This window comes from Oncorhynchus tshawytscha, linkage group LG01, assembly GCF_018296145.1.
Source record: "Oncorhynchus tshawytscha isolate Ot180627B linkage group LG01, Otsh_v2.0, whole genome shotgun sequence".
Classification (NCBI taxonomy): domain Eukaryota; kingdom Metazoa; phylum Chordata; class Actinopteri; order Salmoniformes; family Salmonidae; genus Oncorhynchus; species Oncorhynchus tshawytscha.
In genome coordinates, this window is record NC_056429.1 from 24,129 (window position 1) to 50,974 (window position 26,846).

A 26,846-nucleotide genomic window follows, 5' to 3' on the forward strand; every position below is an offset into this window, starting at 1 on the left:
TGCTCCAGAATGCATCACCTTCTCATGGTGGTACTGTATCAGCATTTCTGAGTATCTGTAGTTATTGGGCAGAACCCATGGGTGCTGCTCTCTGAATGTGAAGTTGGACTGTTGCAGTCTTCCTCCTACACTGAGTAGTTCATGTTCGTCCAGGAACGGTTTCAGTTCTCTGATTTTACAGTCATTGTTTAGGCTTTCTCCTGCCTTCAGTAGTTTGATCTCCTGTCCAAAACTCTGTTGTTGTGTTACCTTAATCCAGTACTTTTCTGCATCGAACAGTTCGTCAGCAGTCAGTTCACCCTGCATCTTTATATTTGTACGAGCATTGGCTATGAATCTCTTTATCCAGGCGGTGACTCTGAACACTCTTTTCAGTTTGCTGTACCTTTCAAGCTCCAACACAGGTTCAGTGCTGTCTGTGCTGTTTGCTGCGAGTTGTACAGTAACCTGGCAACTGGACTTGAGTTCTATATTCACCTCTTCTGGAAACTTGTTATCATCAGTCTCTTCGACTGATTGTGATGTCAGAATTTCTAAGTCCATTCCACCAGCTCGCTCTTGTGTCAAATTTCTCGAACAGTTTATCCTCTTTGTAGGGGGTCAAAGGATTAGTTTTCCTTCACAGGACTACATTCCTGGATTGGTCATGACTGATCTCCTCGTCACTCTGTTCCTCCGCAACAAACTGTTTCCATTTCTGAGCTGAGCTGCAACCAATGCAGCACGATCATCGAGTCTGTCCACATTTTGATCTGTTTTTCTTCCATTTTCAGTGTGGTCATCAAGTTGTTTGCTAGTCTCGCCCAATCACAGCTCCCATGAGCTCCAGGCGTGGCAGCGTCATTTTCTTGAGTGGGGCTGCCCTGACTTGGATGCAACTAGACTTGTTGTTTCCCTGTCTTGTGACTCACCTTTTGCAAGTAAGCTACTGCACTGTAAGCCCTTTCACTTGCATCACAGAACACGTGTAGTTTCAGGGTGTGGCTATTCTGTGGCCGCATGTCTGTTCTGTACCACCTTGGTATGGTGAGCTGGTGTAACTGGGGTAGTTCTGAACACCACTGTTGCCATTCTCGTGTCAGATCAGGTGGGAATTCTTCGTCCCAGCTGAGTCCCCTTTCCCACATTTCCTGGAACATGCACTTGATCCTGATGGTGAAGGTTAAGAAACCAAGAGGGTCAAGATACGTGCAGACGACTGCAGAACACTTCTCTTTGTGTTTTCCTTTTGCTTTAGAATGCTCAGTAGCGGCCTGAGGTCAAGCACAAAGTCATCTGTTTCCGGCCTCCATACTAAACCTAAAACCTTCTGCACTAATCCTTGTGTTTCTAGCGTCCAGCAGGTGGATTGATTGTAATTTTCTCCATTTTGTTTCAGATACAGGAGAACAAGTTCATCCATTTGCAGAGGTCCATGCCTGCAATCGACAGCATTCGCTTTGCAGTTGTTGTCACAAGGTAAACCTCTTCAACATTGAGTGAACTTGCAATGAAGTCATCTACATAGAGTGACTCTCTCAGTATCTCTACAACTTCTGGTTGTTCTGTTTCATATTGTTTCAGGTGCTTCCTGATTGTAGCTGCCAGCAAAAATGGACTTGGGGAAGCTCCAAATACCACTCTTTTCATCCTCAGCACACGCAGCTCCTCTTCATTTTCTCCCCTTGGTGGGCCTGTGAGCCATAGAAATCTCACGGCGTCTCTGTCTCTCTCTGCTAGGGATATCTGCAGGAAAGCTTTCTTGATGTCTGCCATGAATGCGATCTCATGTAGTCTGAACTTTATCAGAACGCTGAGCAGATCCGGATTCAGGTTCGGTCCTGTGAGTAGACAGTCATTGAGAGATGGACAGCCATCTTCATGGGATCTCATGTAGTCTGAACTTTATCAGAACGCTGAGCAGATCCGGATTCAGGTTCGGTCCTGTGAGTAGACAGTCATTGAGAGATGGACAGCCATCTTCATGGGATCTCATATAGTCTGAACCTTTCAGGGTGTGGTCATTCTGTGGCCGCATGTCTGTTCTGTACCACTTTGGTATGGTGAGCTGGTGTAACTGGGTTAGTTCTGAACACCACTGTTATCATTCTCGTGTCAGATCAGGTGGTAATTCTTCGTCCCAGCTGAGTCCCCTCTCCCACATTTCCTGTAACATGCACTTGATCCTGATGGTGAAGGGAGTTAAGAAATCAAGAGGGTCGAAGATACATGTAGACGACTGCAGAACACTTCTCTTTGTGTTTTCCTTTTGCTTTAGAAAGCTCAGTAGCGGCCTGAGGTCAAACAAAGTCATCCGTTTCCGGTCTCCATACTATACCTAAAACCTTCAGCACTAATCCTTGTGTTTCTAGCGTCAACGGGTGGTCAGTTGTCGTACTCTCCTCCCATTTTGTTTTCAATTCAGGAGAATTGGTCATCGATTTGCAGAGGTCCATGTCACAAGGTAAGCCTCTTCAACATTGCGTGAACTTGCAATGAAGTCATCTACATAGAGTGACTCTCTCAGTATCTCTATAACTTCTGGTTGTTCTGTTTCATATTGTTTCAGGTGCTTCCTGATTGTAGCTGCCAGCAAAAATGGACTTGGGGAACTCCAAATACCACTCTTTTCATCCTCAGCACACACAGCTCCTCTTCATTTTCTCCCCTTGGTGGGCCTGTGAGCCATAGAAATCTCACGGCGTCTCTGTCTCTCTCTGCTAGGGATATCTCAGGAAAGCCTTTTTGATGTCTGCCATGAATGCGATCTCATGTAGTCTGAACTTTATCAGAACACTGAGCAGATCCGGATTCAGGTTCGGTCCTGTGAGTAGACAGTCATTGAGGGATGGACAGCCATCTTCATGGGACGAGGCATCGAACACCACTCTCAGTTTTGTTGTCACCTTATCTTCTCGGAGTACTGCATGGTGAGGTAAGTAGTATTTTACGTTGTCTGCACTTGATGCGTTGTCCTTGGGCACATCCTCTGCCATATCTTGTTGTAAGTAGTCCTCTACTACTTCATTGTATCTGATGTACAATGTCACATCCTTCTTCAGTCTGTTCTTCAAACCATTTCTTGGCGATTCTATAGTTGTCTTGGAGTTCTGGCATTTCTCGTTTCCATGGCAACTCCACATGGTATCGCCCATCTTTGAAGGTGGTTGTTTCCTCGAACCTTTGTAGAGCCTCGTTTTCCTCTGGGTTCTGTGTTTTCTCCCTTAGAATATCCAGAGACTCAAGCTCCCAGAATGCATGCAGTTGCTTGGAGACTAGTGTGTCTTCATCAAGTGGGATGAACATGCGGATTGCCTCGGCGACACTTGACATGGACACGGGTCCCTGCACCGACCATCCAAAGGTGCTCTCTAAAGCAACTAGCGTCTCAGTCAGTCGCTCCACTCTGCCTGATACTATCTGCCAGTAGTAGTCTGCTCATATCAGGACAGATTGTTCAGGATCATTGTCATCTCCTGGAAAGTCTGCAAGCTGCAGTCCCTTTCTATTGAGCTCATGTTGAATCTGTTCACCAGGAACCTTCATCACAGCTGTGCACACTTGTGGGGTTTCAATTGCCTCTATCTCTATTCTCTGCTGTTTGTCCCAGACATTCTCCAAGATGACTTTCACTGTGTTTGCGTTGGGACGTTGCTGGGGCAGAGGAGCCAAACGTGTGAAGAGTGAGTGCCTCTTGTCTGATTGCTGGTAGCTTCAAGCCCTTCACAAGGTTTTCATGTATGAAGCTTCTCTGACTGCCTCCATCTAGTAAGCAACGAGCTATCTTCCTGCCCGATGGGCCTTCTACCCATGCCTTTGCCGTTTGTAGCAACACAGTGTTCTGTCCATCTGGTTTCATCTTCACTGAATGGGGAATAACTGAGAAAACAACAGCATCTACAGAAACAGTAGGGAGTTGTACCTTATTCCTCTTACTGGTACACACCGCAATGTGATGTCTGCTTCCACATGACACATCTTTGACTTTAAAGAATTTTGCTATGTGTCTCTGTCCTAAATATACAAAGCATCTTCCCATTTTCTTTAGTTCCTCTTTTTATTTTACCTTTATTTGACTAGGCAAGTCAGTTAAGAACAAATTCTTATTTTCAATGACAGCCTAGGAACAGTGGGTTAACTGCCTGTTCAGGGGCAGAACGACAGATTTGTACCTTGTCAGCTCAGGGATTTGAACTTGCAACCTTTCGGTTACTAGTCCAACGCTCTAACCAGTAGGCTACCCTGCCTTTGCATGTAGCAATATTGTGGTCAGGGCAGTTTTCTGATTTGTAGTCTGCACTGTCACAGAATAGACAGTTTTGTTCCTTCTGACTGGCTGTATACAGTGCTGCAACAGAGGGCATGCTGGGTCTTTTTGCTTTCATTTCATTGGATAAGCATGACTTGTTCCATGGTTTGCTCTCTTTCTGTTGGTTGCATGATCTTGTCATTTGTAGCGCTCTCTCCCTGCTCTGAACCTCCTTCTGTAGGAAACTGACAATCTCCGCCACGTTCTATTCATCATCTACTCCCCTCTGATGACTATAGTCAAGAGCTATGTCCTCTGGAATCATCTGCAGTAAGATTGGGCATAGTAGGCTTCCATAGGTTTTTGACGCTACACCCAGTGATTCCAAGCTCCTAATCTGAATTTCACATTAATCATATAGCTGCCTCAATGCATTTAGATCAGAGGATTTCTTCACAGGTGTGAGATTCAGCAGCTTTGACATATGAGCACTAATCACAAGATCTTTCCTTACAAATCTGCTCTTGAGTAGAGCGATTGCATCATCATAGTTACTGTCTGTTAACATCAGTCCTGCTACTGCCTTTGCAGCTGGTCCAGTGAGATGTTTTCAGATAGATAAACTTCTCTTTATTACACAGTGAATCACTGTTGTGAATAGCAGTCTCATACTGGCTCCAAAACTCCTGCCACATACTGACATCTCCATAGAATTTCTCAATAATCAACTTTGGTAGCCTTACTGATTGTCTCTGTGATCTGTTTGAGTTAGCGTCACTCACCCGTGCTGGTAGTGGATTGACGTCCTGTTTCTTCGTTATCACTCTTTGTGCACGGCTCTTCAGCATGATAATGCGCTCTTTGTAATCCTCCGTGCATGCAATCTCTGCCTCCAATCCGTCCAATGGCGTTAACTGTTCAATTCCACGATCAAGTTCAAACAAACTGTCCTCCTTAGCTGATAGCAATTCCAACAATGTACGCAAGTGATCGGTATCCGGATTTGACTGGGCTATGTCCACGTCAATCTGATTCAAAATCCGCGTTGTGGCGCCTCGAATGGTACCCCGCTTTCGTCTCATTCTTTCTGCTTCATACCGACGTTCCTCCTTAGCCATTTCAGCCGCTTCTTCGTTCCAGTGTTAATCTGCAAAATTGTAATCATTCTCCTACCTCCTCATGCCTTTTGCACACAATGTATATAGACTCTTTTTTTCCTACTGTGTTATTGACTTGTTAATTGTTTACTCCATGTGTAACTCTGTGTTGTCTGTTCACACTGCTATGCTTTATCTTGGCCAGGTCGCAGTTGCAAATGAGAACTTGTTCTCAACTAGCCTACCTGGTTAAATAAAGGTGAAATAAAAAAAATATTTTAAAAAATATCCCGGGTTTCGGCACCAAATTTTAGATTAACTACCTTCAAAATAATGACTCGGGACGTCGGGGTTCGATATGAAAGCTTCTTTTAGTAATAATACTTGTTCACGTTACATTTAACAACTTTAGATTCTACAGAGCAATGCAAGCAAGATGCTATCGGAAAATCAGCTTAATCACCTTGCACCTGCACATAACTGGCGCGTTATCTCTCTCATTCCTGTCGCAAGGCATTCTGGAACTTGCTGTCAAAAGTGTAATTCAATACTAACCAATAAATTATATCTGTAAATAACTGTAAAGAAATGTCTTTAGATAGAGCTCAATGATTTAACTTAAACATTAACTCTGTAACACATTAAAGTTACTACAGGTAGAGTGAGAGTTGGTTTCCTGTTGAGTGGATAGAATTAGAGCTGGCAAGTTTCTTGTTGGTGGATAGAGTTAGAGCTGGCTGGTTTCTTGTTGGTGGATAGAGTTAGTGCTGGCCGTTTCTTGTTGGTGGATAGAGTTAGTGCTGACTGGTTTCTTGGTGGTGGATAGAGTTAGTGCTGGCTGGTTTCGTGTTGGTGGATAGAGTTAGTGCAGGCTGGTTTCTTGTTGGTGGATAGAGTTAGTGCAGGCCGTTTCTTGTTGGTGGATAGAGTTAGTGCTGACTGGTTTCTTGATGGTGGATAGAGTTAGTGCTGGCTGGTTTCTTGGTGGTGGATAGAGTTAGTGCTGGCTGGTTTCTTGGTGGTGGATAGAGTTAGTGCTGGCCGTTTCTTGTTGGTGGATAGAGTTAGAGCTGGCCATTTCTTGTTGGTGGATAGAGTTAGTGCTGACTGGTTTCTTGTTGGTGGATAGAGTTAGTGCTGGTTTCTGGTTTGGCTGGTTTCTTGGTGGTGGATGGATAGAGTTAGTGCTGGCCGTTTCTTGTTGGTGGATAGAGTTAGTGCTGGCTGGTTTCCTGTTGGTGGATAGAGTTAGTGCTGGCTGGTTTCTTGTTGGTGGATAGAGTTAGTGCTGGCTGGTTTCTTGTTGGTGGATAGAGTTAGAGCTGGCTGGTTTCTTGTTTGGTGGAAAGAGTTAGAGCTCGTCTCCCATTGGGTGCTTAGATTTAGAACTGGTTTCCTGTTAGGTATTTGTATTTATTATGGATCCCCATTAGCTGCTGCCTAGGTATTTACACAAACAAGATATTTACACAAGTCAAGTGTTTTATTTCATAATTGTCAGCTAGCTACAGTTGAAGTTGGGAGTTTACATACACTTAGGATGGTCATTAAAACTCATTTTTCAACCACTCCAAAAATGTCTTGTTGACAAACTATAGTTTTGGTATGTCAGTTAGAACTTCTACTTTGTGCATGACACAAGTAATTTTTTCCAACAATTGTTTACAGACAGATTGTTTCACTTATAATTCACTATCACAATTCCAGTTGGTCAGAAGTTTACAGACACTAAGTCAATTGGAGGTGTACCTGTGGATGTTTTTCAAGGCCTACCTTCAAACTCCGTGCCTATTTGCTTGACATCATTGGAAAATCAAAAGAAATCAGCCAAGACCTCAGACAAAAAATTCTAGACCTCCACAAGTCTGGTTCATCCTTGGGAGCAATTTCCAAACACCTGAAGGTACCATGTTCATCTGTACAAACAATAGTACGCAAGAATGAACACTATAGGACCACGCAGCCGTCACACCGCTCAGGAAGGAGACAAGTTCATCATGAGGATGGAAAATTATGTGGATAGATTGAAGCAACATCTCAAGACATCAGTCAGGAAGTGCTACCAAATACTAATTGAGTGTATGTACACTTCTGACCCACTGGGAATGTGATGAAAGAAATAAAATATGAAATACACTGCTCAAAAAAATAAAGGGAACACTAAAATAACACATCCTAGATCTGAATGAATGAAATATTCTTATAAAATACTTTTTTCTTTACATAGTTGAATGTGCTGACAACAAAATCACACAAAAATGATCAATGGAAATCACATTTATCAACCCATGGAGGTCTGGATTTGGAGTCACACTCAAAATTAAAGTGGAAAACCACACTACAGGCGGATCCAACTTTGATGTAATGTCCGTAAAACAAGTCAAAATGAGGCTCAGTAGTGTGTGTGTGGCCTCCACGTGCCTGTATGACCTCCCTACAACGCCTGGGCATGCTCCTGATGAGGTGGCGGATGGTCTCCTGAGGGATCTCCTTCCAGACATGGACTAAAGCATCCGCCAACTCCTGGACAGTCTGTGGTGCAACGTGGCGTTGGTGGATGGAGCGAGACATGATGTCCCAGATGTGCTCAATTGGATTCAGGTCTGGGGAACGGGCAGGCCAGTCCATAGCATCAATGCCTTCCTCTTGCAGGAATTGCTGACACACTCCAGCCACATGAGGTCTAGCATTGTCTTGCATTAGGAGGAACCCAGGGCCAACCGCACCAGCATATGGTCTCACAAGGGGTCTGAGGATCTCATCTCGGTACCTGATGGCAGTCAGGCTACCTCTGGCGAGCACATGGAGGGCTGTGCGGCCCCCCAAAGAAATGCCACCCCACACCATGACTGACCCACCGCCAAACCGGTCATTCTGGAGGATGTTGCAGGCAGCAGAACGTTCTCCACGGCGTCTCCAGACTGTCACATGTGCTCATGTGAACCTGCTTTCATCTGTGAAGAGCACAGGGCACCAGTGGCGAATTTGCCAATCTTGGTGTTCTCTGGCAAATGCCAAACGTCCTGCACGGTGTTGGGCTGTAAGCACAACCCCCACCTGTGGACGTCGGGCCCTCATACCACCCTCATGAAGTCTGTTTCTGACCGTTTGAGCAGACACATGCACATTTGTGGCCTGCTGGAGGTAATTTTGCAGGGCTCTGGCAGTGCTCCTCCTGCTCCTCCTTGCACAAAGGCGGAGGAAGTGGTCCTACTGCTGGGTTGTTGCCCTCCTACGGCCTCCTCCATGTCTCCTTATGTACTGGCCTGTCTCCTGGTAGCACCTCCATGTTCTGGACCCTACGCTGACAGACACAGCAAACCTTCTTGCCACAGCTCGCATTGATGTTCCATCCTGGATGAGCTGCACTACCTGAGCCACTTGTGTGGGTTGTAGACTCTGTCTCATGCTACCACTAGAGTGAAAGCACTACCAGCATTCAAAAGTGACCAAAACATCAGCCAGGAAGCATAGGAACTGAGAAGTGGTCTGTGGTTATCACCTGCAGAACCACTCCATTATTGGGGGTGTCTTGCTAATTGCCTATAATATCCACCTGTTGTCAATTCCATTTGCACCAACAGCATGTGAAATTTATTGTCAATCAGTGTTGCTTCCTAAGTGGACAGTTTGATTTCACAGAAGTGTGATTGACTTGGAATTACATTCTGTTGTTTAAGTGTATATCATTCCCTCTATTATTCTGACATTTCACACTCTTAAAATAAAGTGGTAATCTTAACTGACCTAAGAGAGGGCATTTTTACTAGGATAAATGTCAGGAATTGTGAAATACTGAATTTAAATGTATTTGGCTAAGGTGTATGTAAACTTCCGAATTCAACTGTATATGTGAATCGGAATAATCTAGCTAGCCAGCTACCTAAAACTAATGTTGTTTACGTAGATGGCCAACGTTAGCTACAAATTCTTACATTAGCAAGTTAGTTTCCAATTCCTTGTCAGTTAGACTGCGATCTACAACACCAAAATTGGTTTTCTGGGCAGTTAAACATCCCAAAATGAACACAATGTATTTATTAATATATCATTATAAACTATTGTAGTCAGGCAACATATGTTACTGTGGATGGACAACATTCTCATTCTGAGTTCACATTGTCTCACTTCAGCACAAAACCTGCCGGGATTGTTTTCAATAAATTATTCATTTTTTTGTGTGGTTGCGTCACATTATGTAAACAATCCTGGGAATATTTCAGTTGAAGCTTTGATGCTTTGAAATGTGTACAAACAAAGTATGCATCTAAAAATTTGCCTCCGTTCCCCGTTTTACATACTTTGAATTGGACTGATACTGCGACCGTTCCATGCTCCAATTTAGGAAGAATGCATTTTGAGAAACACCCAGTGTCACCTTTCTCCCAAGATGCAATTTTCACTTGGACAAATGGTAAATACTGTACGTTGGTTTCTCCATTTGGCCTAATGATAAATACATTGGTTTCTCCACTTGGCCTAATGATAAATACATTGGTTTCTCCACTTGGCCTAATGGTAAATACATTGGAGAGCAGGGTTCCGGTCCCAACTGAGACACAGGGATGGATAACAAAAACAACAGTTCAGATATTGGCTGTCTATCAACTATTTGTGTGTGTGTGCGTGCGCGCGCGCGTGTGTGTGTGTGTGTGTGTGTGTGTCACCCTGACAGAAGCGTGGAACGGCACGGAGCGTATGCGTGTTGCCAGGGCGATGGGTGAGTCATCATCTGTCCAATCTGAGAAGCTTCGCTCATTGGCTTGCTCGCTCTCTGAGATGGGGTTGGATAATGGAAATCCCCCGGGCTGCACGAAGCAGCCTACCACGGTACAATCTTTAATCCCTAACTCCTGACCTTTAACCTCTAGTCCCTGACCTCTAACCCCTGACCCCTAACCCTTCACATGTATCTTCAATTTGGAGACTCCATTGCTGTTTTACTAAATACTAGGCATCTGCTTTACTGAAGATATTACCAACCATTACTTGTTTGCTCCATCCTTGTTTCCTCACCTCCTTCTCAAAACTAATTGGAAGAGGAGGTTCATTGGAGAGATCTTGAATCCTCTCCTCAAATGCGCATTAAGAGGGAGGTGAGGAATTGGAGGAAACCAGGACAGAGGATACAAGGATTTGATGTCTGATAACCTTTTCAGACAGCCTTAGTGATAGTCTGTACTGTTATCTTTCAGCTATTATTGAAACAGGTGTACTGTTATCTTTTATCTTTTAGGTATTTTCAAAGTCTGGTCCCAGATCTGATTGTCTGCTCTCTTGACAACTCAACTCAAATCAAATTTATTTATAAAGCCCTTCTTACATCAGCTGATATCTCACAGTCCTGTACAGAAACCCAGCCTAAAACCCCAAACAGCAAGCAATGCAGGTGTAGAAGCAGAAAAACTCCCTAGAAGGCCAGAACCTAGGAAGAAACCTAGAGAGGAACCAGGTTGTGAGGGGTGGCCAGTCCTCTTCTGGCTGTGCCGGGTTGAGATTATAACAGAGAATGGCCAAGATGTTCAAATGTTCATAGGTGGCTAGAAGGGGTCAAATAATAATAATCACAGTGAATGTCAAGGGTGCAACAGGTCAGCACCTCAGGAGTAAATGTCAGTTGGCTTTTCATAGCCGATCATTCAGAGTATCTCTACCACTCCTGCTGTCTCTAGAGAGTTGAAAACAACAGGTCTGGGACAGGTAGCATGTCCGGTGAACAGGTCAGGATTCCAGAGCCACAGGCAGAACAGTTGAAACTGTAGCAGGAGTACGGCCAGGTGGACTGGGGAGTCATCAACAAGGAGTCATCAGGCCAGGTAGTGAGGCATGGTCCTAGGGCTCAGGTCCTCCGAGAGAGAGAGAGAGAGAGAGAGAAAGAAAGAAAGAAAGAAAGAAAGAAAGAAAGAAAGAAAGCGTGAAAGAGAGAGTTAGAGAGAGCATACTTAAATTCAAACAGGACACCGGATAAGACAGGAGAAATACTCCAGATATAACAGACTGGCCCTAGCCCCCCGACACATAAACTACTGCAGCATAAATACTGGAGGCTGAGACAGGAGTGGTTGGGAGACATTGTGGCCCCATCCAATGATACCCCCGGACATGGCCAAACAGGCAGGATATAACTCCATCCACTTTGCCAAAGCACAGCCCCCACACCACTAGAGGGATATCTTCAACCAGCAACTTACCATCCTGAGACAAGGCCGAGTATAGCCCACAAAGATCTCCACCACGGCACAACCCAAGGGGGCGCGCCAACCCAGTCAGGAAGATCACGTTAGTGACTCAAACACTCAAGTGACGCACCCCTCCCAGGGACGGCATGGAAGAGCACCAGTAAGCCAGTGACTCAGCCCATGTAATAGGGTTAGAGGCAGAGAATCCCAGTGGAGAGGGGGGAACCGGCCAGGCAGAGACCGCAAGGGCAGTTTGTTGCACCAGTGCCTTTCCGTTCACCGTCACACTCCTGGGCCAGACTACACTCAATCATAGGACCTACTGAAGAGATGAGTCTTCAATAAAGACTTAAAGGTTGAGACTGAGTCTGCGTCTCTCACATGGGTAGGCAGACCATTCCATAAAAATGGAGGTCTATAGGAGAAAGCCCTACCACCAGCTATTTGTTTAGAAATTCTAGGGACAGTAAGGAGGCCTGCGTCTTGTGACCGTAGCGTACGTGTAGGTATGTACGGCAGGACCAAATCGGAAAGAGAGGTGGGAGCAAGCCCATGTAATGCTTTGTAGGTTAGCAGTGAAACCTTGAAATCAACCCTGAAGCCAGTGTAGAGAGGCTAGCACTGGAGTAATGTCATCACATTTTTTGGTTCTAGTCAAGATTCTAGCAGCCGTGTTTAGCAGCTGTGTTTAACTGAAGTTTATTTAGTGCTTTATCCGGGTAGTTGGAAAGTAGAGTATTGCAGTAGTCTAACCTAGAAGTGACAAAAGCATGGATTCATTTTTCTGCATCAAGTTTGGACAGAAAATTTCAGATTTTTGCAATGTTACGTAGATGGAAAAAAGCTGTCCTTGAAACAGTCTTGATATGTTCGTCAAAAGAGAGATTAGGGTCCAGAGTAACGCCGAGGTCCTTCACAGTTTTATTTGAGACGACAGTACCACCATCAAGATTAATTGAAAGATTAATCTTTGTTTCTTGGGACCTAGAACTAGCATCTCTGTCTTGTCCAACTCTGTATATAATTGTCATACCAAACATGTTTTGAGTTGGCAAGAGAGCAGAACCAAATCTGGGACAAAGCTACCAGCACTATGTCTTGCCCACCTTAACACTCCCCTCTCACCCCTAACCCTAACACAAGAAAACCTCATTTGGATTTGTGTGTGTGCGTGTAGGAGCCCAGCATAGAGCTTGGTAAAGGAACATTCTTTGCAGACGGCCAGAGGAAGGTGGACTATATTCTGTGCTATAACTATAAGAAGAGGAGGATCTCCCTGCATCGTCTCTCCCTCACCTCTCAAGCATCCAATGGGAGCCTTCCGCTACCCAGCATGCTGAGACGAGATACGCAGCCTGAGCTGGAGGCAGGGTTGCCAGAGGGGGAGGAGTCTCAACTGAGTGAGGAAGAGAAAGCTATGATGAGGGAGGAGTTTGAGTCTGGGCTGTTGGAGCAGGGCCTGCAGCTGGAGAGAGACAAGGAGGTAATATATTATAATCTACCTCTGGACAAGAGATTAGAGCTGTGTATGTTAAGGTATCTGTCCAATGCTACTTTTCTTAATAAATGAAAACATCTATTCATTGATTGATAGATTTTTTTGGTAAATAGTTAGTACAGTTTAAAACAATTTAAAAGTACAATGAAATCCCAGAGAGATAACACATTGTTAGCTAAATTATTGCTAATTGTTTAGGTAGCTAGCTGATTGCTATTTACTAGCTTGTTTTGTCATGTGTGCTACACTTATCATTGCTAAGTGTTTTGGAAGCTAGCTGATTGTTAGCTTCTAGTATTGCTAAATGTTTAGGTAGCTAACTGAATGCTAGATACTAACTTTTTTGTCATGTTGGCTATCTGACACTAGTAATGATAACTGTTTAGGAAGCGAGCTGATTTTTAGCTATGAGCATGCTAACCAAAGTCTCCTTCCTCATAGATAGAAAGAATATAAGGCTTTGTTTTGAATTACACAACAATGGGTTGGCTATCTGATTGCCTAGCTAGCAAAACGTATGACGGTGAGAAGTTACTTTCCATGCTACTGTTAGCTACTAGTCAGCTACTAGACAGCTAGGTTGTATTTTTTTTCCACTGTTGGTTAGAGCCTGTAGGTAAGCATTTCACATTTCACCTGTTGTATTTGGCGCAAATAACAAATAAACTTTGCGGGTTGCGTCGGCTAGGTTGCGTCGGCTACCAGTCGGCTAGGTTGCGTCGGCTACCAGTCGGCTAGGTTGCGTCGGCTACCAGTCGGCTAGGTTGCGTCGGCTACCAGTCGGCTAGGTTGCGTCGGCTACCAGTCGGCTAGGTTGCGTCGGCTACCAGGCGCGTCTGCTAGGTTGCGTCGGCTACCAGGCGCGTCTGCTAGATTGCGTCGGCCACCAGGCGCGTCTGCTAGGTTACCAGGCGTGCGGCTACCAGGCGCGTATGCTAGGTTGCGTCGCCTACCAGGCGCGTATGCTAGGTTGCGTCGGCTACCAGGCGCGTATGCTAGGTTGGTCGGCTACCAGGCGCGTCTGCTAGGTTGCGTCGGCTACCAGGCGCGTCTGCTAGGTTGCGTCGGGTACCAGGCGCGTCTGCTACCAGGCGCGTCTGCTAGGTGCGTCGGCTACCAGGCGCGTATGCTAGGTTGCGTCGCCTACCAGGCGCGTATGCTAGGTTGCGTCGGCTACCAGGCGCGTATGCTAGGTTGGATCGGCTACCAGGCGCGTCTGCTAGGTTGCGTCGGCTACCAGGCCGTAGGATCGGCTACCAGGCGCATCTGCTAGGTTGCGTCGGCTACCAGGCGCGTCTGCTAGGTTGCGTCGGCTACCAGGCGCGTCTGCGGCTACCAGCGCGTCTGCTAGGTTGCGTCGGCCACCAGGCGCGTCTGCTAGGGTCTGCGTCGGCTACCAGGCGGTATGCTGCGTCGGCTACCAGGCGCGTCTGTATGCTAGGTCTGCTAGGTTGCGTACCAGGGCTACCAGCGCGCTACCGTATGCTAGGTTGGATCGGCTACCAGGCGCATCTGCTAGGTTGCGTCGGCTACCAGGCGCGTCTGCTAGGTTGCGTCGGGTACCAGTCGCGTCTGCTAGGTACCAGGCGCGTCTGCGTCGGCCACCAGGCGCGTCTGCTAGGTTGCGTCGGCCACCAGGCGCGTCTGCTAGGTTGCGTCGGCTACCAGGCGCGTATGCTAGGTTGCGTCGGCTACCAGGCGCGTATGCTAGGTTGCGTCGGCTACCAGGCGCGTATGCTAGGTTGGATCGGCTACCAGGCGCATCTGCTAGGTTGCGTCGGCTACCAGGCGCGTCTGCTAGGTTGCGTCGTCTACCAGGCGCGTCTGCTAGGTTGCGTCAGCTATCAGTCGCGTCGGCTAGATTGCGTCGGCTGCCGGTCGGCTAGGTTGCATCGGCTGCCAGTCGGCTAGTTTGTAAGCAATTCGTCATTCTTAATTTAGACGCTGTATATTGAGCCCGTTCATACCATAGGCGCGTGCTTCTGTTAGTTTCCATGTGACAACTCATTAAAGCAAGGAGTAATGCATCTACCCAATTCAGCCCTGAAGTTGCACAGATTTTATTTATCTTATCCTTGAGGGTTCCATTTGCCCTTTCAACCATCCCTTGCAACTGGGGATGATAAACACATCCCAGCCTTTGCTTCATTCTTAGCTGTTGTGTCACCAGTTTTACTATTTTTCGCACAAATGCTAATCCATTATCTGAGCTGATTTCTGTTGGTATCCCAAAACTTGGTATTACTTCTCTGGTCAAGAACTTTATCACTGTTCCTGATCCCTGATCTGCAGATGGTATTGCTTCTATCCAGCTAAATCTGTCTATAATAACTAGCATGTACCTCTTGCCACGTACTGGTTATCATAGCCACATAGTCCATTACAATGTGTAATGGTCCTTCAGGGACCGGTATGTGGCCTATAGGTGTAGCTTTCCCTTTACGTATGTTATTTTGCGCACATATTTCACATCTCATGAATGCCTCATCTACTGTTGCCTGCAGCTATGGTGACCAGTATCCTTGTTTTTACATTTTCCTTATTATCTCCCCCCTTGCACAATGGTCATGACCATGGGCATCATTAATAAGTAAACTCAGCAAAGTAGTGGCCGCTACTATGGTTCCATTATAGGATCTCCATAGTCCTTTCCTGTCTGTGGAGGCCCCCCTTTTGTTTCCACACGGATTGTTCATTGATCCCGGCTCGAGCTTGGATATGAATTATATCATCAGGATATGGTGAAGATACAAGACTAATCGTAGAGGCTATTAATATTGGAACAGTGCATTTAGATGCCTTTTTTGCTGCTTCATCTCTGCATTGTTTCCCCGAACAACAAAATCATTTCCTTTTTTATGTGCTTGACATTTTATTATCACAATTTTTTTTAGGATACATCAATGCTGTCATTAACTTTGCAATTTGTGCGTTGTATGGGTGTACCATCACTTTTCTTAACTTCTCTTTGTTTCCAAACAGCTCCAAACAAGTGACATATTCTGTGTGCATGTGCTGAATCAGTATAGATATTAACTGTCTTTCCTTTCCCTAGAACACATGCTCCAGTCAATGCCTTAAGTCCTGCCAATTTGGCTGAACACAGTTGAGGACAATACTCAAGTTTTTCCTCAAAATTATTTTCCTTGTTTTCTTACCACTGAACACCCTGCATGGTTTCCCGTATAGTCTTTATAACAGTCTTCCAAATCAACTCCTTCCCTGTCTAGCAATGGTATAGATTAAAGGTCTGGATGCAGGTTAGTAAACATTAGATTCTGCTACACAATCATGTAATTTCCCTTCTAATTCCAATGGAACTCTTTCAGCTGGATTTACTGTAGTACAGCTTTTAATGGATACACCTGGATAAGTTAGTAGGATCATGTATTCCAAAGTTCTTTCATTAGTTAACCTTTCTAGGGCAGGCGTTCTGCTAGCTGAACCCCACCACAACATTCCGCTGAAAAGGCAGCGAGCGAAATTCAAAAATATTTTTTAGAAATATGTAACTTTCACACATTAACAGGTCCAAAACAGCAAATGAAAGATACACATCTTGTTAATCTAATTTCGGCTAGATTTCAAAAATACTTTACAGCGAAAGCACAACATATGTTAGGTCATAGCCAAGTCAAAAAAACACAGCCATTTTTCCAGCCAAAGAGAAGAGTAACAAAAAGCAGAAATATAGATCAAATTAATCACAAACCTTTGATTATCTTCATCAGGTGACACTCAGGTGACACTCATAGGACATTATGTTACACAATACATGTATGTATAGGACATGTATGTCGATAATGTGCATATTTATATCCAAAATCTCAGTTTACATTGGCGCCTTACGTGCAGTAATGTTTTGATTCCAAAACATCTGGTGATTTTGCAGAAATACTCATAATAAACATTGATAAAAGATACAACTGTTATTCACAGAATTAAAGATAGGCTTCTCCTTAATGCAACCGCTGTGTCAGACTTTTAAAAAACTTTACGGGAAAAGCATAATCTGAGAACGGCGCTCAGAACCCTAAACAGCCAGAGGAATATCTGCCATTTTGGAATCAACAGAAGTTAGAAATAACACCTTAAATATTCACTTACCTTTGAATATCTTCATCAGAAGGCACTCCCAGGAATCCCAGTTCGACAATAAATGACTGATTTGCTCCATAAAGTTCAATAAAGTCCATCATTTATGTCCAAATAGCCACTTGTTGTTAGCAGGTTCAGCCCAGTAATCCATCTTCATGAGGCGCGAGCATTTCGTCCAGACAAAAACTCAAAAAAGTTCCGTTACAGGTCATAGAAACAAGCCAAACAATGTATGGAATCAATCTTTAGGATGTTTTTAACATAAAACATCAATAATGTTCCAACCGGAGTATTCCTTTGTCTGAAGAAAAACACTGGAATGAGAGGTAACTCTGTCAGGAGCGCACATCATGAGACCAAGGTACTCTGCCAGACTCAAAGAGGTCTCATGAGCCCCTCCTTTATAGTAGAATCCTCTTTCAAGTTTCTAAAGATGGTTGACATCTAGTGGAAGCTGTAGGAAGTGCAACTTTATCCATATCTATATCTCAAGGTGTATTCGGAAGGCCAAGCTTGAACAACTATAAACCTCAGATGTCCCACTTCCTGGTTGAATTTTCACAGGTTTTCACCTGCCATACGAGTTCTGTTATACTCACATACATCATTCAAACAGTTTTAGAAACTTAAGAGTGTTTTCTATCCAATACTACTAATAATATGCACATATTAGAATCTGGGACAGAGTAGGAGGCAGTTCACTCTGGGCACGCTATTCATCCAAAAGTGAAAATGCTGCCCCCTATCCCAAAAAGGTTTTAATTTAAATGTTCCCTGTTCTATCAGCTCCACTATCTTATGATGTGTATGTGTCATTACAGGATATCCCATGGTTATGGTTGATGCTTTATCATACGCATATAGTAATGCACCCAAACCCTGATAATATGGTGGGTAAACTTGAGCAACTGGGTCTAATTTAGTACTGTAGTATGCAATGTGCTGTTTCCATCTTCCACCACATATTTCCTGCATAAGTACTGCTGCTGCATATTTGTCACACCTGTTTGCTACATATAGCAAAAATGGTTTAGTGTAATTTGTGGCCGCTAGGGCTCGTGCTGTTAGCATTCCTTTTTTCTCAAATACAAATACATCATTGTTCCAGTCCAGCTTTGACCTAAGATTAAGTTGTCCTGCTTCTTTCATTATCTCTTGCAACGGAGCTGGTTGTGTGTCAGTGGCTCATCAGCTAGGTTGTCAGCTGCTCGTCAGCTAGGTTGTGTTTCAGCTGCTCGTCAGCTAGGGGCGGCAGGGTAGCCTAGTGGTTAGAGAGTTGGACTAGTAACCAAAAGGTTGCAAGTTCAAATCCCTGAGCTGACAAGGTACAAATCTGTCTTTCTGCCCCTGAACAGGCAGTTAACCCACTGTTCCTAGGCCATCATTGAAAATAAGAATTTGTTCTTAATTAAAACGCCTTGAGGATCTTGGTTCCCAATTGGGGATCAGTCCTCCCACCGTCAGCTGGAATGTGGCGCATGGAATGCAAAAAATATTCCTAAAAATATTTAACCTCCACACATTAACAAGTCCAATAGCTCAAATGAAAGATAAACAACTTGTTTATCTAGCCAGCAAGTCAGATTTCTAAAATGTTTTACGGCGAAAACATAGCACATATTTATGTCAAACCACCACTGAAGACACACCGAAGACCAAGCTAATTTCCATAGCCAAATTCAACAAAATACGCAATCACCAAACGCAGGATTAAAAGAAAAATAATTTCACTAACCTTTTGAAATCTTCATCAGATGACAGTAATATAACATGTTACACAGTACATTTGTTTTTTTCAAAAATATGCTATATATATCCATAAATCTCTGTTTACAATGACGCCATGTTCAAAAAAATGCTACTCGAATGTCCGGAGAAATGCGATAGCTCCAGCATATGCCGTCAGCTAACATGGAATACACATCATAAACTTTGACTAAATATGCATGTTCTACATATATATAGAAAGATACACTTCTTCTAAATGCAATCGCTGTGTTACATTTATTTTTAACGTTACAGATTTCGTTCACTAGGCTATAATATGAGTCGGCGCTCAGGAATTAGCATTTTGGCTCCTCTACTTCGGAGTCCACAGAAACCCATAATAAACACATAAATATTCCCTTACCTTTGCTGTTCTTCCATCAGAAGACCTGGAAGGGTTTATACTTACCAAAAACAGCTTTAGTTTGGAAGTCTGTGTCTTTCGGTGATCAAACACGACATATTTTGGTTGAAATGCAGCCAAAAAGTCAAGTGGGTGCGCACCAAAACGTCGAAATTACATATTATATGTCGACTAAACTTGTCAAACTATGTTCAGAACACAGCGTTAGCATGTTATCTAGCTTCACAGCAATTCTCAGGACGATCAGAAACACACGAGTCGTTTAATCAATCTTGGAACAAAGACATCACCCGAGCAGAACGCGCATGAGAGTAACCTGTTTTCTCGCGTGACCGAAAGGTTTCGGCCCGCCAAAACCCTCGTGAGCACGCGATTCTCACAATGAGAAGCCCCATTGAAAGCAGACATCGCGCTGAAGAGATAGAAACTGTTCCCAGGACTGTAGGTGCTTGGGAAGGGTGGGGGCGATGACGTCAAAGTTGGGCCAACTTTTATGATGACAAGAGAGAGTTTGGGAGAATGAGTGCCCTGAGAGTTCTGCTTTACATAGAGACATAATTTAAACGGTTTTAGAAGCTTTAGAGTGTTTTCTATTCAATAATAATTTTTATATGCATATATTAGCAATTTTTGACGGATTTTTTTTCTGTTTACTATGGGCACGCAATCACCTCAAAGGGGGCAGCAATCAGCCCTAGCTCCTAACAGGTTTTAACTGACTTGCCTCGTAAAATAAAAAAGAGGTTGTGTGTCAGCTACTCGTCAGCTAGGTTGTGTGTCAGCTACTCGTGAGATGCTCATCAGCTAGGTTGTGTGTCAGCTATTCGTCAGCTAGGTTGTTTGTCAGATTCTTGTCGGCTAGGTTGTCTGTTAGCTGCTAGTCAGCTAGGTTATGTGTAAGCTACTCGTCAGCTAGGTTGTGTGTCAGCTACTCGTCGGTTGTGTGTCAGCTATTCGTCAGCTAGGTTGTTTGTCAGATTCTTGTCGGCTAGGTTGTCTAGGTTAGGTAGCTAGGTTGTGTGTCAGCTGCTCGTGAGCTAGGATGTGTGTCAGGTGCTCGTCAGCTAGGTTTTGTGTCAGGTGCTCGTCAGCTAGGTTTTGTGTCAGCTGCTTGTCAGCTAGGTTGCTTCAGCTGCTTGTCAGCTAGGTTGCGTCAGCTGCTCGTTAGCTTGGATGTGTGGCAGCTGTTTGTCAGCTAGGTTGTGTGGCAGCTAGCAGTTAGCTAGGTTGTGTCAGCCACTTTCCAGCGTCAGCTAGGTTGTCAGCTACTTCTCAGCTAGGTTGCGTCTGCTGCTCGTCAGTTAGATTGTGTCATCTACTCTTCAGCTAGATTGTGTGTCAGCTACTCGTTAGCTGCTCGTCAGCTAGGTTGTGTGTCAGCTGCTTGTCAGCTAGGTTGTGTGTCAGCTGCTCGTCAACTAGGTTGTGTCAGCTACTCGTCAGCTAGGTTGTGTCAGCTAGGTTGTGTCATCTAGGTTATTTCAGCTGCTTGTCAGGTAGGTTGTGTCAGCTGGGTTTTGTCAGCTGCTTGTCAGCTGCTCGTCAGCTAGTTTGCGTCAGCTGCTCGTCAGCTAGGTTGCGTCAGCTGCTCGTCAGCTAGGTTTGGTCAGCTAGGTTGTCAGCGAGGTTGCCTCAGCTTCTCGTCAGCGAGGTTCATTAGCTACTTGCCATCTAGTTTTTGGCGAGGTTGCGTCAGATAGGTTGTCAGCGAGGTTGTTTCAGCTACTGGTCAATTAGGTTGCGTCAGCTACTTGTCAGGTTGGTTGTGTCAGCTGCATTGTGTCAGCTGCTTGTCAGCTGCTTGTCAGCTAGATTGCGTCAGCTGCTCGTCAGCTAGGTTGTCAGCGAGGTTGCCTCAGCTACTCGTCAGCGAGGTTGCATCAGCTATTCGTCAGTGAGGTTGCCTCAGCTACTCGTCAGCGAGGTTGCCTCAGCTACTCGTCAGCGAGGTTGCCTCAGCTACTCGTCAGCGAGGTTGCATCAGCTATTCGTCAGCGAGGTTGCATCAGCTATTCGTCAGCGAGGTTGCCTCAGCTACTCGTCAGCGAGGTTGCCTCAGCTACTCGTCAGCGAGGTTGCCTCAGCTACTCGTCAGCGAGGTTGCCTCAGCTACTCGTCATCTAGTTTTTGGCGAGGTTGCGTCAGCTACTAGTCAGCGTCAGCTAGGTTGTGTCAGCTGCGCGTCAGCTAGGTTGTGTCAGCTGCGCGTCAGCTGGGTTGTGTCAGCTGCTTGTCAGCTAGGTTGCGTCAGCTACTCGTCAGCTGGGTTGTGTCAGCTGCTTGTCGGCTGAGTTGTGTCAGCTAGATTGTATTTACACTACTAGTCATCTAGGTTGCATCAGCTAGGTTGCGTCAGCTACTCGTCAGCTAGGTTGCGTCAGCTTCTCGTCAGCTAGGTTGTGTCAGCTACTCGTCAGCTAGGTTGCGTCAGCTACTAGTCAGCGTCAGCTTGGTTGTGTCATCTAGGATTTTTCAGCTGCTTGTCAGCTAGGTTGTTAGCTTTGCATCAGGTAGGTTGTGGCAGCTGGGTTGTGTCAGCTGCTTGTCAGCTGCTCGTCAGCTAGGTTGCGTCAGCTGCTCATCAGCTGCTCGTCAGCTAGGTTGCGTCAGCTGCTCATCAGCTGGGTTGTCAGCTAGGTTGCATCAACTAGGTTGTCAGCGATGTTGCATCAGCTAGGTGGTCAGCGATGTTGCGTCAGCTTCTCGTCAGCTAGGTTGCGTCAGCTACTCGTCAGCTAGGTTGCGTCAGCTACTCGTCAGCTAGATTGCGTCAGCTAGGATGTGTCAGCTACTGGTCAGCGTCAACTAGGTTGTGTCATCTAGGTTGTTTCAGCTCCTTGTCAGCTTGGTTGTCAGCTACTCATCAGGTAGGTTGTGTCAGCTGGGTTGTGTCATTTGCCTGTCATCTGCTCGTCAGCTAGGTTGCGCCAGCTGCTCGTCAGCTAGGTTGCATCAGCTACTCGTCAGCTAGGTTGCGTCAGCTAAGTTGCGTCAGCTAGTAGTCTTCGTCAGCTAGGTTTTGTCATCTAGGTTGTTTCAGCTCCTTGTCAGCTAGGTTGTCAGCTACTCGTCAGGTAGGTTGTGTCAGCTGCATTGTGTCAGCTGCTTGTCAGCTGCTTGTTAGCTAGATTGCGTCAGCTGCTCGTCAGCTAGGTTGTCAGCGAGGTTGCCTCAGCTATTCGTCAGCGAGGTTGCCTCAGCTATTCGTCAGCGAGGTTGCCTCAGCTATTCGTCAGCGAGGTTGCCTCAGCTACTCGTCAGCGAGGTTGCATCAGCTATTCGTCAGCGAGGTTGGGTCAGCTACTCTTCATCCACTTGTCGTCGAGGTTGTATCAGCTACTAGTCAGCGTCAGCTAGGTTGTGTCATCTAGGTTGTTTCAGCTCCTTGTCAGCTAGGTTGTGTCAGCTGCGCGTCAGCTAGGTTGTGTCAGCTGCGCGTCAGCTAGGTTGTGTCAGCTGCGCGTCAGCTAGGTTGTGCCAGCTGCGCGTCAGCTGGGTTGTGTCAGCTGCGCGTCAGCTGGGTTGTGTCAGCTGCTTGTCAGCTAGGTTGCGTCAGCTACTCGTCAGCTGGGTTGCGTCAGCTGCTTGTCGGCTGAGTTGTGTCAGCTAGATTGTATTTACACTACTAGTCATCTAGGTTGCATCAGCTAGGTTGAGTCAGCTACTCGTCAGCGAGGTTGCATCAGCTATTCGTCAGCGAGGTTGCCTCAGCTACTCGTCATCTAGTTTTTGGCGAGGTTGCGTCAGCTACTAGTCAGCGTCAGCTAGGTTTGTCAGCGAGGTTGGGTCAGCTACTCTTCATCCACTTGTCGGTGAGGTTGTGTCAGCTACTAGTCAGCGTCAGCTAGGTTGTGTCATCTAGGTTGTTTCAGCTCCTTGTCAATTAGGTTGCGCTTCAGCTAGGTTGTGTCAGCTGCGCGTCAGCTAGGTTGTGTCAGCTGCGCGTCAGCTAGGTTGTGTCAGCTGCGCATCAGCTAGGTTGTGTCAGCTGCGCGTCAGCTAGGTTGTGTCAGCTGCGCGTCAGCTGGGTTGTGTCAGCTGCTTGTCAGCTAGGTTGCGTCAGCTACTCGTCAGCTGGGTTGTGTCAGCTGATTGTTGGCTGAGTTGTGTCAGCTAGATTGTATTTACACTACTAGTCATCTAGGTTGCATCAGCTAGGTTGCGTCAGCTACTCGTCAGCTAGGTTGTGTCAGCTACTCGTCAGCTAGGTTGCGTCAGCTACTAGTCAGCGTCAGCTTGGTTGTGTCATCTAGGATTTTTCAGCTGCTTGTCAGCTAGGTTGTTAGCTTTGCATCAGGTAGGTTGTGGCAGCTGGGTTGTGTCAGCTGCTTGTCAGCTGCTCATCAGCTAGGTTGCGTCAGCTGCTCATCAGCTGCTCGTCAGCTAGGTTGCGTCAGCTGCTCATCAGCTGGGTTGTCAGCTAGGTTGCATCAGCTAGGTTGTCAGCGATGTTGCCTCAGCTACTCGTCAGCGAGGTTGCGTCAGCTACTTGTCATCTAGTTTTTGGCGAGGTTGCGTCAGCTACTAGTCAGCGTCAGCTAGGTTTGTCAGCGAGGTTTCGTCAGCTACTCTTCATCTACTTGTCGGCGAGTTTGTGACAGCTACTAGTCAGCATCAGCTAGGTTGTGTCATCTAGAATGTTTCAGCTACTTTTAAATTAGGTTTCGTCAGCTACTTGTCAGGTAGGTTGTCAGCTAGGTTGCGTCAGCTATTCGTCAGCGAGGTTGCCTCAGCTACTCGTCAGCGAGGTTGCATCAGCTATTCGTCAGCGAGGTTGCCTCAGCTACTCGTCAGCGAGGTTGCATCAGCTATTCGTCAGCGAGGTTGCCTCAGCTACTCGTCATCTAGTTTTTGGCGAGGTTGCGTCAGCTACTAGTCAGCGTCAGCTAGGTTTGTCAGCGAGGTTGGGTCAGCTACTCTTCATCCACTTGTCGGCGAGGTTGTGTCAGCTACTAGTCAGCGTCAGCCAGGTTGTGTCATCTAGGTTGTTTCAGCTCCTTGTCAATTAGGTTGCGCGTCAGCTAGGTTGTGTCAGCTGCGCGTCAGCTAGGTTGTGTCAGCTGCGCGTCAGCTAGGTTGTGTCAGCTGCGCGTCAGCTGGGTTGTGTCAGCTGCGCGTCAGCTGGGTTGTGTCAGCTGCTTGTCAGCTAGGTTGCGTCAGCTACTCGTCAGCTGGGTTGCGTCAGCTGCTTGTCGGCTGAGTTGTGTCAGCTAGATTGTATTTACACTACTAGTCATCTAGGTTGCATCAGCTAGGTTGAGTCAGCTACTCATCAGCGAGGTTGCATCAGCTATTCGTCAGCGAGGTTGCCTCAGCTACTCGTCATCTAGTTTTTGGCGAGGTTGCGTCAGCTACTAGTCAGCGTCAGCTAGGTTTGTCAGCGAGGTTGGGTCAGCTACTCTTCATCCACTTGTCGGCGAGGTTGTGTCAGCTACTAGTCAGCGTCAGCTAGGTTGTGTCATCTAGGTTGTTTCAGCTCCTTGTCAATTAGGTTGCGCGTCAGCTAGGTTGTGTCAGCTGCGCGTCAGCTAGGTTGTGTCAGCTGCGCGTCAGCTGGGTTATGTCAGCTGCGCGTCAGCTGGGTTGTGTCAGCTGCGCGTCAGCTAGGTTGCGTCAGCTACTCGTCAGCTGGGTTGCATCAGCTGCTTGTCGGGCTGAGTTGTGTCAGCTAGATTGTATTTACACTACTAGTCATCTAGGTTGCATCAGCTAGGTTGAGTCAGCTACTCGTCAGCTAGGTTGCGTCAGCTTCTCGTCAGCTAGGTTGCGTCAGCTTCTCGTCAGCTAGGTTGCGTCAGCTTCTCGTCAGCTAGGTTGCGTCAGCTACTCGTCAGCTAGGTCGCGTCAGCTACTAGTCAGCATCAGCTAGGTTGTGTCATCTAGAATGTTTCAGCTACTTTTAAATTAGGTTTCGTCAGCTACTTGTCAGGTAGGTTGTCAGCTAGGTTGCGTCAGCTAGGTTGTGTCAGCTGCTAGCCAGTGTCGGCTAGGTTGTCAGCAAGGTTGCATCAGCTATTCGTCAGCGAGGTTGCCTCAGCTACTCGTCAGCGAGGTTGCATCAGCTATTCGTCAGCGAGGTTGCCTCAGCTACTCGTCATCTAGTTTTTGGCGAGGTTGCGTCAGCTACTAGTCAGCGTCAGCTAGGTTTGTCAGCGAGGTTGGGTCAGCTACTCTTCATCCACTTGTCGGCGAGGTTGTGTCAGCTACTAGTCAGCGTCAGCTAGGTTGTGTCATCTAGGTTGTTTCAGCTCCTTGTCAATTAGGTTGCGCGTCAGCTAGGTTGTGTCAGCTGCGCGTCAGCTGGGTTGTGTCAGCTGCTTGTCAGCTAGGTTGCGTCAGCTACTCGTCAGCTGGGTTGCGTCAGCTGCTTGTCGGCTGAGTTGTGTCAGCTAGATTGTATTTACACTACTAGTCATCTAGGTTGCATCAGCTAGGTTGAGTCAGCTTCTCGTCAGCTAGGTTGCGTCAGCTTCTCGTCAGCTAGGTTGCGTCAGCTTCTCGTCAGCTAGGTTGCGTCAGCTTCTCGTCAGCTAGGTTGCGTCAGCTTCTCGTCAGCTAGGTTGCGTCAGCTACTCGTCAGCTAGGTCGCGTCAGCTACTAGTCAGCATCAGCTAGGTTGTGTCATCTAGAATGTTTCAGCTACTTTTAAATTAGGTTTCGTCAGCTACTTGTCAGGTAGGTTGTCAGCTAGGTTGCGTCAGCTAGGTTGTGTCAGCTGCTAGCCAGTGTCGGCTAGGTTGTCAGCTACTAGTCAGCGTCAGCTAGGTTGTGTCTTCTTCTTGCCAGCATCAGCTGCTAGTCAGCTAGGTTGTATCAAATATATAATATTTTATTGGTCATGTACACCTTGCTAGCAGATATTATTGCAAGGGTAGCAAAATGCTTGTGCTTCTAGTTCTGACTAGAACTTGTGCTTCTAGTTCTGACTTCTAGTTCTTCTAGTGCATTAATGTCTAACAAGCAATCTAACAATTCCACAACCACTACCTAATACACACATCTAAGTAAAAGTATTGAATAAGAATATATACATATAAAATGTGGATGAGCAATGTGTTAGCAACATAGTCAAGATGCAATAGATGGTATAAAATACAGTATATACATCTGGGATGAGAAATGCAAGATATGTAGACATCATTATTAAAGTTGCATTAATAAAGTGACTAGTGATCCATTTGTTAGAGTGGCCAATGATTGTGTTAGCGATGGCTGTTTAACAGTCTGATGGCCTTGAGATAGAAAATATTTTTCAGTCTCTCGGTCCCAGCTTTGAGGCACCTGTACTGACCTCGCCTTCTGGATGGTAGCGGGTGAACAGGCAGTGGCTCGGGTGGTTGTTGTCCTTGATGATCTTTTCGGCCTTCCTGTGACATCGGGTGCTGTAGGTAACCTGGTGGGCAGGTAGTTTGCCCCTGGTGATGCGTGTTGCAGATCACACCACCCTCTGGTGAGCCCTGAGGTTGTGGGCAAAGCAGTTGCCATACCAGGCGGTGATACAGCCTGACTAGATGCTCTCAAATGTGCATCTGTAAAAGTTTGAGGGTTTTAGGTGACACGCCAAATTTCTTCAGCCTCCTGAGGTTGAAGAGGCGCTGTTGTTCCTGTTGACCAT

The 26,846-nt window shown here is 46.1% G+C and overlaps 1 protein-coding gene across 1 annotated transcript in view; it reads left to right on the forward strand.

Annotated features, from left to right (window-relative positions):
- The window catches only part of LOC112255968 (anoctamin-1-like), a 137,114-nt gene that overhangs the window by 11,926 nt on the left and 98,342 nt on the right, over nt 1-26,846 (forward strand). Inside the window, exons 2-3 of the mRNA XM_042311009.1 lie at nt 10,001-10,155; nt 12,682-12,987. Coding sequence (XP_042166943.1) covers nt 10,001-10,155; nt 12,682-12,987 — 461 coding nt within the window. The remainder of the gene's footprint in view (nt 1-10,000; nt 10,156-12,681; nt 12,988-26,846) is intronic.